This window comes from Magallana gigas, chromosome 9 (assembly GCF_963853765.1).
Source record: "Magallana gigas chromosome 9, xbMagGiga1.1, whole genome shotgun sequence".
Classification (NCBI taxonomy): domain Eukaryota; kingdom Metazoa; phylum Mollusca; class Bivalvia; order Ostreida; family Ostreidae; genus Magallana; species Magallana gigas.
Genome location: NC_088861.1, coordinates 16703711 through 16722272, shown reverse-complemented (window position 1 = coordinate 16722272; position 18562 = coordinate 16703711). Strand labels below are relative to the sequence as shown.

At 30.6% G+C, this 18562-nt stretch overlaps 1 protein-coding gene across 1 annotated transcript in view; it reads left to right on the top strand.

The window, feature by feature from the left end:
• Positions 1-1619, top strand: part of LOC136271832 (uncharacterized) — a 31609-nt gene extending 29990 nt beyond the window's left edge. Inside the window, exon 9 of the mRNA XM_066072361.1 lies at positions 681-1619. Coding sequence (XP_065928433.1) covers positions 681-751 — 71 coding nt within the window. The 3' untranslated portion in view covers positions 752-1619. The remainder of the gene's footprint in view (positions 1-680) is intronic.
• The last annotated feature ends 16943 nt before the right edge of the window (positions 1620-18562 follow it).

Genomic DNA, 18562 nt, shown 5'->3' with positions numbered 1-18562 from the left:
AACAATTCTTTCTCGATATGACTAAAACCCATTTTTAATTATTATTTTTAACTCAGTATTTTGTTAATCGAAAAAGCAGATAGCAAGAAACCAGATCAACCACAATAAGGGGATTTCAATTATGTTAACTCACCTCAATACAATGCAAAATATTTGCATAAATAAAACGTCATAAAAGTTTATATTTTGATAAGACGACAAAGAAGAATAACAATGTACGATTTATAACACAACTAGTGTAGGCCCCTATGCGCTTCCGTAGATACGTAGTAACGTCAATAAGTAAAACTTCATTGTGAATCACAATTACGTAAAAGTAGCGAAAAGGTAAAGTCACAGAGCAGAATGGCGCTAAAATACTAATTATAGCAAATATTTCAAATAGTACACATTCATTACAAGTATATTATTAAATTTTACTGAATGTGATTAAGTTTTGGTTTGAATAACTTCTTTGGCTAGACTTATTTCAATCACATTGGGGAGTTTATAAAATGGGAATAAACTCAAATTGTTCTCAGAATGGAGTATTACGGGCACTGTGATCATCAATTTTTTGTGGTTTTTGTATAATTATGATCATATATCACCGTTGAGTAACTTTGTATTTAATTGGTACAAATTTGATTTATATATTAATTTGTTTATATGTGATATTTTTCTATTGTTTTACATTTCAGTTCAGTGTAAGATATTCCTTAATGACCAATTCAGTGGAAATGAAGGGTTGTCAAGTACCAATTGTATGTAAGCAAACACAAACTTGGGTAGATATTGAGTTCATTCCTTATAATTTAATTTTCTGGAATTTGCTGTACAAATTGAGTCCGTTTTACTTTTAAAAATGATATAAATCTGTTCAAAATTCAAACGTAACGTCAAGTGAATTAGTACGTTGGTGCATTGTGACGTGTCTTGTGACGTGCAAACCAGGTTATACAAATTTAACTAAATTTTTCTATCCAATCAAATGCCGCGTTACAACCAGAATTAAATTATTAATCAATAAAATCAACTCCTGACAGTACTTCAGTACTTTGATTTGAGAACTGCTGTATTCAATATGTTATGTAACATCTACTTACAAAAACGGGTCAATGTTTAACATAGATATATTGTCCCACTATTGTGTATTGTGGTGATTGTTGCTCAGGAAACAAAGGGGGCAGTGGGCCTTTTGTTTGTTGTTATTTGTACGAATCATTTGCATCGATATTTATTACCATATTGATCATTACTCTTTTTCTTAATAAGTAATTTTGATGAGGCGTCCTCTTCTGTGTTGCTGCGATTCAAACATTCTTTACTTCAATGGTAAATATTATTAACTGTTGGAGGGGGGGGGGAATCGCGAGCAAATTGTCTTTGATTGTAAATTTAAGATTTTCGTTTCATTTTCATTCATTTTATCTTATCTTATTTATTTTTATGTTTTATCCAAGATTAAACAATCACATCAGAAACATGTTTCTTTCATAATAAATGCCCATGAACGTTCAGCTTAGCCCGGCCAAACAAATGAAAATCTTAAACGTACACAAACGAAATAAGGCACATTTTCCTACATCAGCTAGCCAATGTATTTTGTGGAGATCTTTGTGTATTTATTTTTCATTGAGCTACTGCCTTTAAAAGATTATATATATATATTTGTACTACACGTGCTGTATGACATGTTTTCGATGCAACAATATTCAATGAGACGAATGTATTATTTGTATTTTTCAACGGCTGTAATCTTTTATTCCGTTTTCCTAAACTTATGATATTTTAGTAATAGACAATTTGTGACGTGACATGTAAAAAAAAAAATCAACGATAATTATTGAAATATAAAACGATCATAGTTATCTGTTATTTTTTGATCAAGATGTGTAAAATGGTCACTCTTTGAAAAATAAATAAATCAAGTTAAAATTGCCAATATCTCTACAAAAGGCAGATGACACATGTTTAGGAATATCATCCTTTTATCATAACTGTGTCAAACCGGTGACACGTAAAACGTAATTTGAAAATGAAATGTTTATGTTTAGAGTAAGCAACTAAATCAGAAAACATTGATAAAATTTCCACACAATAGAAATAATTTTATAATGTTGAAATATAAAATACAGGTTGTCCCAGAATATCTGATACCATTTAAAATTCGTATTCATTACAAAATATTTGTCCAAGATTTGTAAATCATGGTTCAAAGAATAGTGAATTCATTTATGTTGTTCCTATATAAACGTTTTGTGGAAAAGTACGTTTCTTGTTATTATGACATCACACAACTGTATCATATTTGTTTGGTTAAAATGAATTTTCTTTAAAATGAGTCTGGCAAGAGAACGTCAAGCATCTTTAGTTTAAAGTATGTTTTTATCAGATTTCAGTATCTATTTATGGTTATAAGAAAATTTAATATGCAATAGAAACCCTGGGTAAAAAACAACCCAACACACAACAAATTCTTCAAATAGTGAAAAGGTCTGAATAAATGGAACATGTACAGTGGCTGTTGCTAAGAATTTTACTCATCATCCTGACGAATAATTGATCGAATGGACGTCACTTTGAGTATTCTTTCGAAATTTGTTGTGCTTTTATAATCAACGCTGAATTTGTCAATAACTTGTAAATGTTTGTGAAATTTGCTGAGTGAAAATTTACATCATATATCTTTAAGAAAATGCATTGAGGTTTTTGTTAAATAAATATAATCAAAAGTTATTTACAGAGACGATGGTATCATATATTATGAGACACCCTGTATACACGTATGTATGATGGGACTGGAAATAAAATTATTTGGATAATACAAAGTACCTATTCTGATTTACATATTAAGTTATGACTCATCTATTAGAATGTGTTTAATTGCTTTAAAATATGTGTGAATTATTTTATTCCCTCGATTATAATTTCTCATACATTCATGTACTTTGATATGTCAAATCTACAAATAACTTCTTATTTTGAGTTAGTAATCTTTATTTCCTGATATGTTATGCTTGGAGCAAGGTGATTGCCTTAATATATTTTTTTCTGTGTTTTCAACAAAATACAGTTGAACCTGGAGGAAACATTTTTATTTTTTCATTTATTGTTCGTAAATGTGTGTGTGTGTTGTCGACAGAAAAAAAAATGAAATCATTATGGCCGACTTGAAGTGACCGATTTTGTGTCATGATATTATTCATTTTAAATTGTGTATGAAGCATGTTGTTTATTTTAAATGTTTAACAACAGTTTTTATATGATACATGTTTTTTTTAAATTAAAAAATTACATTAAGTCAGAAAAAATGATTTTGATTTTTGTTTATTTTAGGATAATGGGGCTGGGCTATTTATTAGTTTATACCCCAATTTTGTCTGAAATAAATCAGTGAATGATATACTGGGGGTTTGTCAATATTTTCAATTACCAATTTTCGTGGATTTCCTTGTTAAGTTGATCCTGACAAAAATGAATTAATGTTCATTAAAATGCAATTTGCATAAACACATGGTTCAAAAGTTAACATATCCTTTAAGAGATGTAATTTTCAAGCAATGCACGAAAATTGATACCCACAAATATTGATGAAATTAGTGTTGCGGTATCATTCAGTCCCAATTTCAGACACTTCAGGCAACATTCAGATGACAAAACGGTAGAGATATTTGTCCTTTCAACGACGAAAGTAATGACATTATGAAGAATTTAGTTAGAAATAGATTTCTCGCATTATCACCGGTGTGAGATCGGTTTGTCCGGTGTGAGACAGCAGTGTGAGATTTTTCTGACTTACACTGTGTATTACTACGCCGTTTTAAAACGTTAACAAATGTTGTCTGCTGTAGGGAAATGCAAAATGGTGCATTGAAATTATCCATTAAGTAATTGTGTTGCTTCATTAATTACAATTTATCATATTTTGAATTTAAAAAACTGTCGTATGCTCTCATTTTGACTTGCACTATCTAAAGCACACGGAGGGATAAATTGAAAGTAACCTTTTGAACGTCATAACAAAAGGTTGTCAAACATAATTTTTAAAGGTACATTAATATAATGCGAGAAAAATAATCATTCAATATATACTCGTGAGGGATAGTGAAACTCCACCTCGGGGCCAAGATTCACGGTCTAGGACTCGGCAAAGCCTCGTCCTAGACCGTGAATCTTGTCCCCTCGGTGGAATTTTACTATCCCACACTCGTAATAATGAATGATTCTATAAATCTTATGTGAAAATAAAGAATATATATGTTTTGCGATTTTTTTAAATTTGCAATTTGCTTGCTATTACAACAAGTTGAAATGATGCGTATATTGATCCGTATATCTATCTATCTATCTATCTATCTATCTATCTATCTATCTATCTATCTATCTATCTATCTATCTATCTATCTATCTATCTATCTATTAGGGATGTCAACGAGTACTCGACTATCGCTCGGTCACGCCGATCATCGACTAAAATTTTCCTAGTCGATTACTCGTTGTAAAGTGATAAAATTAATTCAAAACATTTTTCCCTTAACGCAGCAGTTTTTTGGCTTTAAAAAAAGTAATACTTCTCTTTTCTCAGCCTTTCTGATCATGTAACATTATACACTCTGTTCCATCGAAAGGGTGCTCCTGGTATATTTAAAGCGGCCTAAAATTGATCACTTTTGAATTTGTAGATCAATCATTGTTTTGAATAGAAGTACTTATTGAAACATGTACTTGAATAGACCAACTTGTTGTTCCTCTAATCAGTTATATTTGTTGGATTACAATAAGATGTTTATATTTATTTAATAAAAAACTTAATCATACCCTCTCAATGCGTTTGATTAAAATATAATAATTCAAACTGTTGATTTGGCACGGCATGGGACAATGCCTTTTATTTATTATTCATTACTTAATATGAAACAGGTCACATTTGATTTGCCTAAGATGAAATGGAGCTCAATTAGGTGTAAGAGTCACAAGAAAAAGGAAATGTTAATTGATATTTAGATAAAATACCTTTAATTTTTTTGAAATCAAATACATCTAGTGCGTATTTCATAAGTTTTTAAATGTTTATGGTTTAAGATACGGTGTATCTAATAGGGATTGGAAATTTTTAGAAGAATTTTAGAAAAATACATGTAGGTAATTGAAGCGAGAAATGTCTCAAATTAGTTCTGGCCTGGTGTATACGTTAACGCATCAGCGTGGGATAAAAGCAAAGGTAAATCAAACGGCTAGTACATTTTCATGTATATACGACACGTACGGAATAACAAACTGATTATGATCGTTGGCAGATGTGCCCCATCTTTTTACACAATTTTGTGTTACTTATATATACCTTGATATTGTATGTAATTTGCTAGTCAAAAAAGTTGTATATAATTGTTCTTTTTACGTAACATAGAATCTCTGAGTTTTGCATAATTGTTTATAAATTGTGCCATGACTTAATTTGTTTATTTTGCAGTAGTTATTCTATGCATTTTGGATTGTTTTATATTTGTCATTTATTTATATGAATAAATGACCTTTTCTATTCCTCAGATCGGTGTTACGTTGCTTATTAAGGAGGTGTATCTATCAGGTATCCATAAAAATCGTTTATATTTTGTATAAGAGTGAACATTTCCGAATGAAGTCATTATACGTTAAATGCTTTAAAATACAAAGTATAGATGAAAAAGAGTTTATACATGTGTTCCGTGTTTAAAAGAAATCCCCTTTACTGTGTTTATATCCCCTCATGAGCAAACATCTTGATATAAAAAATATGCAATCATAAACCACACATATATTAAAATTCACTTAATTGATCGGTGCTACATTTTGAACCCCGATGTCAAGGACTAATGTTTGTTATCTTTTTACTCTATAATGTATGTTTTTTTTCGCTACTCTTGTAACTGGTTCTGCCCCGTCATAAATTTGGCCACACACACATAAAAATATATACTCTTTCTTTAAACAGATTCATCAAAAATTGTTTTTGTTTTCGCCCAGTCTAGAATTTTAATTTTGAAAATTAAATATATCGGTTAGTTCTGTAATTTAGAAAAAAAATAGTTTTTCCAGACGTCTAGAGTTTTGTCTGTGATAATTGTAGAGATTCTCCGTGCTACATGTAAGTATTAGAATATTGTATTCATTTTTGTGTAGGAAGGATGGCATGATCTAAATTTCAGTAATTGGCATATGTCCGTTGGTTTATAAAATAAATCTGTTATCCTGATCTATTTTTATAATACGTGGATCTAAAATAATGGCTGATCTTGTGTCTCGTTTTCCTTTGTAAATTGTATGGATTCATGTTAGTATTAAGGAATCAATAACGTTCCTCTAAACTTCTTTACCTTTCGTTCGGAATATATTTAGTATACATTCTTTAAGAATCGACCAATTAGGATATAATTATGTTTGTTTATCTACATGTACTTACCAATAGCTTCTATGTCTTACTCATGAATATATATATAAATACAAGTTTTATACTCAACGAAAAAATGATCGAAATGAGATTTTTTAAGCGATATAGTGTCCTAAGCAATTTTGGCAAGATGTCTTTGATATGTTTTAAAAAATTGACAATATTTACGCCATAAGACAAAAAGCTTTAAAGAATTCAATTTTAGGAAAAAGGTGGCTTATCTGCGTGAACAATAAAAAGTAATATAGAATTGTCGGCATCAAATACAAAAAGGACCTGTTGAAAAAAATTCTCCATAAATTGGAACTATGCAATATTGATATTGTCGCAGATACCCTACAACGTTCCTCTCAAGAGCGATAAAAAATAAGGGTTTCTATAAAACTTTCGTTGTACAGTATTATCCTCAAATAATACAATAATCTAATTTACTTTTTTTATCGGTTACGAAATTACCTTTTTTACATGTCATTATAGCTTTATTCTATTACAAGTAACAATTTAAAAGCTATTGCTTTAAAAATAATTTATCATTTCACAGTTTCAATTCAATTTGGTTTTTCCTACAGAATGATTACAAAATGTTTTGATTTTTAAACGAGGTAATAATTTTTGTCCGCTTCGGATTATTATGCAGAGGAAACAGGAAATACAATGTAACTTGAAATCATGTTACAAACTGTGAATATTCAGCCAGTACTTGACAAATATTATTGACATTTGATCTAACTATTTAGATCAGCTATTTGATGCCATTCTGCACGTAATACGTACATGCTTATTAGTTATAGTGCATTTATAATTTGTCCTTTAAAAAATTTAAGTTTTTTTTTTTATTTCAGTGAAAAGATGATAAAGTGTACCCAATATTGCTACGGAAAATGATATGTTTGATTATCCGTTATGTCCGTCTGACACAGACCCTGTACCCAAATGCTAGAACTTGTATGTTATTTTCTATGTTTGTACTAAATCACAATTTGGAATGAAGCTGTAGAAGTGCAGAATGGTTCCGAAATTTAACTTATATAAACCTCATTTTTATCTTATACTAAACAGTACATTACTACTATACGTACTGAGAATTTTAAAAAATCCTATAGAACCTAGATCATATGGTTTTGTTTTCATTCTTGATTTCAATTCTGAAATACCTTAGTCTTTGTTCAACAATTATGTTTATATTGTTGATGTCTCAAGTCTGCATAACTCTCTCCGACCAGTGGTTGCTTGAACACCCAAATCATCAAACTCACGAGTATTCATACCTAATGCAATGAAGATAACTAATGAGCAAGTTTGACTCGTTTCGTTTGTTGTTATATAGAAGTATATAAGCAACTTTCTTGAGCAACAATGGCCAACTAACATGACAAAATCAGTTGGACGTGGTCAAATAAAAACAGCATTCTGATAATGAAAAGGTAAGTGTTTCGTGATTCTTTATACTGCACACACATGGAAAAAATGTTACTACAGTACCGATCAAACCCAAGCTTACACCAGAGTAAACGCCAATTCAACCCCGAGTTTACTTTTGGGGTTTATTAGGGTTTACTCTGGGCTTGCTCTTTGAAAATGTGGGTCCACTCAGCGTTTTATTTGTGTTTACTCGGGGTTTACTTAGAAATTGCTTTTGAGGTCCACTGTACGCACTGAAGTATGAAGCAGACCCGTCTTTTATCTAACTATTGTACTGCCTGTACTTACTGTCCCTTGTATATTGTGAATACACAGTAAGCGTCTGCTTTCAGGGGTATACTTCTGACCGGGTTTACTTTCAGGGTTTACTCTGGGTTCACTCTAGTAAACCCGGAGTAAACCCAGAATAAACCCAGAGCAAACCCAGGGTTTAGTTGGGGTTTACTTCTGTTAGGTTGGGTCTGATCGGTACTGTAGTTCTGCGGAACAATTGTGTCTGCGAATTCCAATGCCCATTCTAATATCTTTCCATTGTCGTTGGATTCATGAATACATTAAAATTTTCGTATATAAATTCGTCTTGGAGACGAACAGTTGTAGGTTCTTAAACCTTAATCTTTTATCTTTATCAAACATAACTATTAAATGAGGAAAGAGGGAAAGAGGGAAATTTTCATTTTTCGTTTCATTTCCTTTCCTCATTATTTATTTCTGTTTCTTTTTAAAAGCTTTGGTCCACCATACAGAAAAAAATATTTTTAATTATACATTGTTAACCACGAGGCACTTAACATATTTTCAAATTAATGTTCTGTACATAATATTTGTTAATATATTTTTTCAAGGTAGGGAGCTTCTGGTAAATGGACAAAATGCGTTTAAGAAATAAAATAAGACGTCAACATGACATCAAATTAGCTTGGATCTGTTTTACAATCTAAAGGTGCATATAGCTAAGCATCGACAATATTGAAGGAGGTGAATATTTACTGATTGAAAAGTTCATTGTTTACATATAGACTTAGATAATAATAATGTGCTTGAAATAGTTAATTGTTTTTTGCATAAAGACTTTCGAAATCCAGTTTGGCTCACGATGACGTCACAGTCAACATCAAAACTAGGGACTCGTTGATTTTAATTTGTAATAATTAAACAAAATTTGCAAAAAATGTACCTAACAAGTTTAAAACTTGCTTATATTTGAGGCGAATAGTGTAATTGCTGCACGATATTTAACGTTTACCTCTTGAAAATCTACCGCACGCTCGTAAAATATTTCCTTAACACTTGTATGTGGATCGTTGGATATTTAATTTATCTGCAACAATCACAAAATAATCAGGGGTTTTGCAATCAAAGGTATATAATGTTCAACGGAGACTAGACGACATGCAATCTAGAATACGATTTTTTCTGACTCAGACATCTTTGGTTGAAGGTTTATTTGTATAAAATTATTCCCTGGGAAGCAATATTAACCTAAATTAGGTTTTATTCTATTCATATAAATTATTTCTTTATTTACTTTAAACAAAAAATGTATGGTTCTGAAGAGATAAAAACAGTTAAGGTAGTATTTTTCAATCCAAAAAAAGCAGGAACTTTCCCAAAGTTTTAAAAGGCGTTGTCAGTATATGCCTATTAGTTTGAGTGCATATATTTGTGTAATTGGTAACATAGTGTTTGTTGATACTTATAAACCAAAGTATCAATCAACACATAAACAGTTTACTTTCAACTCTGAATAACGTACAATGTTATGCGTTTACCGGGAAATTTGAATTTTACACCAACCTTAAAGTTGACAATTGGGTTAATATCTTCAAATTATATAATAAATCACAAAATATTGGAAGAAAGAAAGAAAAAAAAACCTCATAGATATCGCATAATTCATGACAACAGGTCATGTTGTAATGCAATAATCGATACAACTAGCGCCATATTGACCATGCAATTAAAAAAAATCCTTAATGATGATATTTGCATCTCGCCTCGTTTTAATTATTTTAACTTCTCTGATATTTTTCATATAAAATCAATTGAAGGAATACATTTTTGATCATTGTATTATAGGGAATAGCATATTATTTATTATTTGGAAGCTACTTCAACTATTTGAGAGTCTCATCACTTTTTTTCATAGTTTTAAAATATTGACTAATTAACAAAAATAAAACCTACGTTCATTAAAAGAGATGCAAGTGTCATAAAAATGCGTTTTTAGTGAATTCGGAGGACACAGTTCAATAGAAAATTTATAGTAAACCATACTTTATATTTATGCACTATTCATAACATAACAAGCAAATATTTGATGCGACTAGCCTTTTGCATCACCTTATACATGTAATGAGTGATGAGTAAAATATCGCCCAGGAAAAGAAATTTACAATAGAATATATAAAAGAATGTAATGACACATTAACCTAAATACATTAATACTAAATAAAAATACACTTTCTGGTAAAGAAGCCACCATATTCAAATTGTAAACATTCTATGAATGAATTATATGGAAATATAATTGTGTAGGATAGGATTTAAGTATTGCTAAATTAAACGCAACTATTAAATTATATTTACATTTTTCAGTGCATTTTTCTAACAGGTGATACCACAAGTAGTACGAATCGACTTTGTATTATAAAGTCCAATTATTTTAAATTACGTATTGTTTGTGCGCAAGCGGGGTTTGCATGATTGATGATCTGATATTAAATGGTAAAACTGCTCAAAAGTATACATAAAAAGTAATATGGAATCGATCTTTTAGTATTATGAGGTCATCATTTCAATCGTGGCTTGGTCAAATCTATCATAAAGTCCTTCTGGTTTTTGATTTGCCCACGCCCTGATCAAAATTATCAAATCATAATACTGAAAGAATGATTTCTTATTCTTTAAACAAAACGAAGTAGCAGTGACTCATGTTTAAAAGGTGCAGACTCTTTAAAAAGGTTATCAATTTTTTTTTAAAAATTCGTTTGTGAAAAGGATCTAGATTTAATCAATAAAATTCAAAGAATAATACATGTAATTACAGACACATTGAACATTGTTGTCGAAGCGGAACTGGTTTGTCATGACAAACACTAGGATAAGTGATTGAGATGTAAAACGAACATATAAAGTTTCATTCATATATTGTTGACAATTGTTTTATTTTTTAATTATTTTCATTTCATTTAAGGATTTTTTTGCTATACATTGCATATACATTTACATGTATACTGAGCATTTAGATACTCATGTTTATTTTTCTTTTTACCTAAATACTGAGTAAACAATTCAGAACTTCGTGTAGATGAATACCAATTATATTCAACTTGAAACCAGGAAAATATATGTTTTGAAAATAACATCCGTCCGATGCTATCTAAAAATGTTTCCTGCTATTTATTGCAACTCAAAACTGCTAGCGTGTGCGTTGGTTTTTAACATTTTACATCTTTTCCCATTCGTGAATGTACAGGGTAAGTGAAATCTAGATTCTACGTAAATATTTTAACTCTTTTGAATTATTAATTGATAAGCAATTGTTTTTATAGAATTACTGGATCAAACTGTTGTTATGGATTTTTTCTAAATGATACAACTGGAAAATGTGAAGGTAAGGATGAAAAGTATTGAATATATCAGTAAAGTTGATAAATGTATGTTGAAAATAACTGTTTAATGATGATAATTTATTATTGATCTTCGTTAATGTTAATTAAAGTATCTTTTAAGCTATTCGTATTCAAAAACAAAACTAATTGTGCATTGAACTCACCTTATCAAATTTAAGAAATTTATTTAAAATTGAAAAAAACAATTTCATGAGAATATTTTGTTCAACGAAATGTATTATTTGTACACTTCGCCGTCAAGTTGAACTCACATTTAATTTACACATTATTTTAACATTAACTTATGCTTAAGAATCTGTAAACAGACTTTGTCTTGACTGAAATAACAGCCTGACAATTTTAGGGTTTGTTGACTTTTCATGTATATCGTTTGTTGTGAATACACCTAGGCACCTGATCTCACCTCTATCTTTTTAGAGGTCCGTGTTTGCTTTGCTTTGAATTTGTTTTTTGCTATTTGGATTTTTGAGACGGTTAACAGTTTGTTATTGTCATTCCTTATCTAGCATGCTCAAGTGGCTATCATGGCAAAGATTGTGCAATTCAATGTCAGTACCCCACCTATGGAGAAGGCTGCCAATCTGAATGCAAATGCTTAAAGAACAAATCGATTGGTTACCCAAAGTATATCAACGGAGATATCCAACCTCAGAGATGCTACATTGATTACTATCGTCAAAGATGATTTATTTTTCAAAAACAATTTTGTGATAAGCTTACTTTGATTTTTTGTCTTATTTTTCTGTATTTTCGTTTTAACGTATGTGTTTTTCAAATGTTGTCGAAAGAGAAGTATTGATAACAAGGTGACAATTATTGAGTGGAAGGCACAGTATCAATCGTTGAGCCCAGGAATTATGGAACCAGAAAATGCAGTACAACCAGCACATTATCGTGTGAGTGATTCTGCGTACCTTTCACCTGCTTACTTACACCCTGTTTCAAATCGTTATGAGAACAAAGAAACCATCAGTCTCCATGCAAACGACGTAAGTGATAGTGTGGTGGAAGTCATGACAAGCGGACAGATTCGTGCTACCGACCAAATGTACACGATAAATGGGCCAAACATGTCTTTAGAGGATCAATCAGAAAATGTTTATAACGAAATACTTACAATATAAATATAGCTTTGGATTAATTTTTCGAGTGTTAAAACATTGAGAGTAACTGTGGCAGAAAATGGACTTCAATAGAAAACATTATACATGTATAAAACGAGAAAATTTGGCGCATACGTATTTAAGCGCAAACGCAAGTGCTAATACATTAGCGCAAATAAATTTTAGCGTTCGCATCTTTTAAAGAAATTTATTAGTTTTTGTTTTTAGACGGGGTCAAATCTTTCTTTTTTTTTAATCAAGTTAATTTCAGTTTGAAATGAAAATTCAACTAACAACTTGTAAATTGTAAATCCTTCAGTTAATTGTTAGATAGCTTATGAATTTCAAAATGACTAACCCAATTAACGTATGCTTCTAAGTTTATTTTTTACATACATGTATTTCATTTATTATAGAAAAAAAAAACATGAATGGAATGTGCACCAGACACTGCTTATATACTAGTCCTCTCTGATGGTCAGTCAACCATGCATGTACGGACTGTTTATTTGTAAAATTAAAGTCTTCTTAATTTTCCATTATATAACAATTAGCTTTAGTGGGTTTTTATAATTTACTATGTATTTCTGTGTTATCATAATAATATTTACCAAAATTATCTGTTTTCGTGCAAGATATGTTTTTCATGACATGTCCGTCACTGTGGTTAAACCCGCAACCCGGTAAAGCTAAATTATTTCATTAATCTTTAGATTATCTGTTGTTTTTTTTCATTACTAGACCTTATCATATTAAACATATTTTTAATTGCATAGGTGATTTACTGCTTTTAGTGGGTTTTTTTCCTATCATATAACGTTAAAGTAATCAAATCTGCAGAAGGTAAACAAAACGTTCCCTTTATCACCCGAGGATATCAATAAGCCTATAAAACATGTACATGTATAAAATATCATGAAAAATAAGCACTGTAAAATTACATTCACTGTAAATAACAAACAAAAAATAGCAACCTTTAGTTTCTTCATATTTAATTTCTTATAGAATTACTTATATAACGTAAGTCCAAGCGTAATCGATTCAAGGCGTCTTTTATTATAATTGATTAATTAAGCAGACTGCAAAGCATACATAAAAGTTAACGTAGGGATAATGAAGACAATACAAATCTAATGAAAAAATAAAAAAAAAATTAGAATAAAAATAATTTACTTACCATTATTTGAGATGTGTAACCAGTATGTAAATGTAATGACACATATTTGTGATAGATCCACCACCCTTCTTTTTGTCTCTTTTTGTCTATGGCGTTGACATAGCGTACTTAACACAATGGAACAATAGAATACCGATCTCGATGTATTTATTTACTTACGGAGTCATTAAGTTTTTTACGCACATACGCTTATCTAAAATTAATGATTTCTTAATAATAAGATACATACAAATTTTAACTTACAGACAATAGTTTATAACTGATTGATAGTTCTCCTTTAAATCCATTCATTACTTTCCAAATGAAAGCTGAATACTATGATACTAATTAATACCAACACATTGTGTGGAATTAGCAACGACACGCTGCAGCTATTTAATATTTGGCATATAATATGTACGCATATATATGGCATAAAGTTGGATCACATGAGTTATTTATTAATAAAACAATTCTGAAAATTTAAACTTTCCGCAGAACATCTCGTCCTTAAAGCTGACATGAATTCATAAATACGCAATATTTCCCTTTTATCTCGGACTACCGCCATATTTGTTGCCGATTTCTATTGTTCTGTTCACCGCTACACACCCCCTATATAAGGCCGAGAATACCATTCATGCTTCACCGCATTCAGGAATTTCATACACCCGAACACGTTACCTTGGACGAAAAGACGCATAGGAAAGCGTCTTGAAGAAAAAAAATATGACAACCACTGCACTGGCAAGATATGTCCAATACAATTGTAGACCATTTTCCTGTGTATGTTATAACATCGCACATGCGCATATCACACACTGGCAGATCGATCAATGGCAATTATCGCATGGATTTTATAAACGGGGAGTTTTTTGTAGGAACAGATGGAAACGTTCTTACTTTCTTGGATTTACTATCATTTAGCTACTGTGTTGGATGTTGTGTTGTGTTCAAGAAGATGCAGACGTTATGCACTCTGTATGAACGACACACGTGTTCGATGTGCATGCGAAGTAAGTCAGCACAGTCTGTGCAAAATAATACGGATACCTTGGACATCCATTCAAAAAATAAATATATTTTGTATTTCATTGACTGTTGTTTTCTTTATTCTTTATTACTACATTTTACTACAATGTGTAGTTCATGCATTTAGAAGTCCGTGCAACGTGAATGCCTCGATCGGAAAGCAATCGACTGTAACTTTCTCAACCGGTATATATACCCCAGTGACAGTAGGGGAGCGATCACAAATAATATGGCGACCAAATGCTTTTATGAATTCATGTCATCTTTAACTGGTATTTAACACCTGAGCAATTCTTTATATAGCCTCCCTAATAAACCGGTTCTTATGAACCAGGTGACACAAACAGGTATTCGAATGGAAACCTTATATTTCCTGATAATTAATTCATTATTATACCAAGTAGAAATTGATTTCTATCTAATTTGTCCCTCAAACGAAAGAAATCATATGTAATGTAAACGTAATAATGAAACGTGACATGCACACGCATTTCAATATCGTAGGCGACTTTAGTGCATAAGGGTAATCAGTTTCAATCGTTTTTCAATACGTGCGACTTCATGAACAAGTTTGATTTTCATACATAATGTTCTGCCTCCCCCTGACTGACTCTAAAGACATAACATATGCTCATCCATATTTGCTGCAAACTTTGCAAAGTGCGCGCTTTCGCAGAAGAACGATAACTCTGTATCACAACAATTAATAGATAACTCGTACCACTACACACTCATCCCACTACACATAACATTCTTTATTTGATAATACATTTTGAGTAATAATATCTTTCTTGTTCATGGCGTCGCTCATACTTAACTCAACACATATATATCCTTCAAGTTACCCTGAAAACGTCATTTTTTGAATTTCGACCTGTTTTGGAGGCTTTGAATCGGCTCTTAAGAATCAAGTTCAGGCAATTAAAAACCACCCACTGGAAGTAAAAATCATGTAGATTTTACTTGTAAAAGAAGATGTTATATTGCTACATGTTTTTACGTCAATCTTTGAGGGCCAAAATTGATAGAAACCGTATATAATTCTTTAATAAAAGAAATATTGCTTGACTTTATGCATCAATTGTTAATTCTTTAACGTTTATTATGTTAAATAAAAGAAGTATTCGACATTTTTAAAACTAATTTCTATCTACGTAATCTACCGAGCTCATTCCGGAAAATTCCGAGTTCTCAGAGTCAATTGTACATTCGATACCTTAAACAATATAAATTGTTCTCCTAACGAATATGAGGTACACATGTTATTATATAAATTATTCAAATGGCAGCAAATTGATGTAAAAGTTTCAGTTTGTTTGTGCCATAACCTTGAGTATCAAATAGAGTGCCAAATCGGAAAGGTACTGTAACAACATATTGAGAAATTAAATTAATGCTAGAGAAAGTGTTGACATTTAAGCGATTACAATTTTCAGGATGCCACTTTCGAGTTAAAAGTCACGCAGAGGGGAAGAGAAATGAACGTGAAGATATATTAAATAGCAATATTGAGTGAATGTGATATTGATCTAACGTAAAATAGATTAGCAAATTCAAGTTTACATTAAAGTGCAATTCCCATGTAAAAAATCGATTTTTACGCTATGTCATTCCAGTAATTATTATTCAGTAATTTCAGCCACCGTTCAGCCGGCTGAATAGTATAACTGAATATACAATGTTAGTTATTTTGGTCAATGTTGCCGTTGTCAGCAATATTCGTTATTATCATTAAGCCTCTTTTTGATTCATGTTGTTTTTATTTACAGATAAAAAGAGAGAAGTACACGGAAAAGAGATATCTACTGTTTGTAAGATGTTTAAAATACTTTTTTTGCATTTTTAAATGAGAGAGAGAGAGAGAGAGACTTGTTCTATACCACGAATAGATTCTTGCAATTATCCCTTTGATTATTCTTTAGTTTTTTAAAAATACAATATATCTATATATGTCATATGTCTTGATGGAGGATATCAACACATTCGGAGATGATTTCTAACTCCTGCGTCTTATCATACGATTATGTTATTCTGAATTTGTTTCTCAGTATCTGGTAACAAAATAACAATATGGTCTTAATAATCTCAGTAGCGTCAATTTATTTTCTATAAAAGGAACAGTTGTATTAATTTACATTAGTTCTGCATACAAGCAAACATATAATATGATTTACAATCTAAATCTTCCGGCTGTAAATCAGAGGGCTTAGTGGTGAGGAAAAAAAATGTGATTTAAGGTTGGAGGTAAAGGATTTTTCAAAACCTTTTAACATCCAAGTGGAGTTAATAAAGAATATTTATGCAGGCTTCCTACTTTTTTCATTTTTGCTGAAGCAACAATAAAAGTGCTATCTGCGGTGGTGTTTTTTTTAATTTTATTTTCACATTGTTGTGTTCATCATTTGAAAAGAATTAGAATATAAACAGGCAAAATGAAAATACAATATAATCATTACATACTTTTCGTCCAGTCAATCTTCTCTTAAATTTGCCAAACCTTAACAAAATTGCAACAGAATTTTTATAAGATTAACTTGAAAGTGTAATGCCTAGTCAGTCATATGATAAAATTCTAAAAAGAATCTAAACCTGCAAAATGAAGACATTTTGGTTAAAACATTCATTTTTAGTGAAAAATAGTAGAAAACTGAAATTTCTTTTTTGAGTAACTACTTAAAATGGATATTTTATCATGTAAATGTGTCAGTTTTATGATATTTAAATACAATGTACAAATGAATAATAACCAGTCATATTTTTGTTCATTTTTTATCAATTTCTAGATAGACCGCGGTAATTTAGAGGGAAAAGGTAAGTTCTTAAAATATGTATGAAAACAGCTTAAATAATTATACTGCATGACATTTGGTTATCAAATCACTTTAACATACACTTTTGTATAATTATTTTTATATATTTTTTAACAAATTAAACAACTAACAATAGTTCAAATCAGTGTACACCAAACGAACAGAGTACAGAAAAAAATCACTGTAATGAACATGTGCTGAAAAATCAATGTCGGGTGAGAAGAGATCATACAAATATTACATGGCTTTAAGGGCAACATACCAGAAAATTTTACCCTAGGTGACAGGAAAGCCCTGGAGTGTTGTGTTGCCCGAAACCGTAGGCAGAGGGCAACATAACACTTCAGGACTTTCCTGTCACCAAGGGACAAATATTTTGGTTTTGTCGCCCGAGAAAACATGTAATATATGTTACTTTACATTTTTAAATAATCAAAACCTGTTTAAGAACATATTTACCTCATTATCAAGTGTATTTTATGAACAAATCTTAATATCTTACTAATCAATCTAAGTTGTTCTGTAAAATGAAGGTCGGTGCTTTTAATAAGGAAAACGAGAAAACGAACTCAAAAATGTTATATATTGAATTTTCTGGTGACTGACTGACAATTGATTTCAAGTGCAAGATTGAATTCGGAAAGAAGTTTAGAATCGATAAATTTGAGTTTCTTAGTCTTTCCAAAAATTGCATATATACATGTATGTCAATGATTTCAACAATAATGAACATTGTGACTGTTTTCTTTTGAGATTATTTCAAATAAATCACATCAACAAACAATTAGAGAAAATATAAATATATGTAACTGATATTTTACTATATAAATCTTCATCAAATCACATTTTAAAACGATTTTCCTTCTAACTAAAGAGTTTGTCGCCTTTTCTTGTTAAAACATTTCAAAGATTTCACCACTGATATAGCATCAACTGTTTCAGCGATCCAACATCCGTAACTTTTGATTTGGTAATTAATGGTTCTAGTAAAAGCT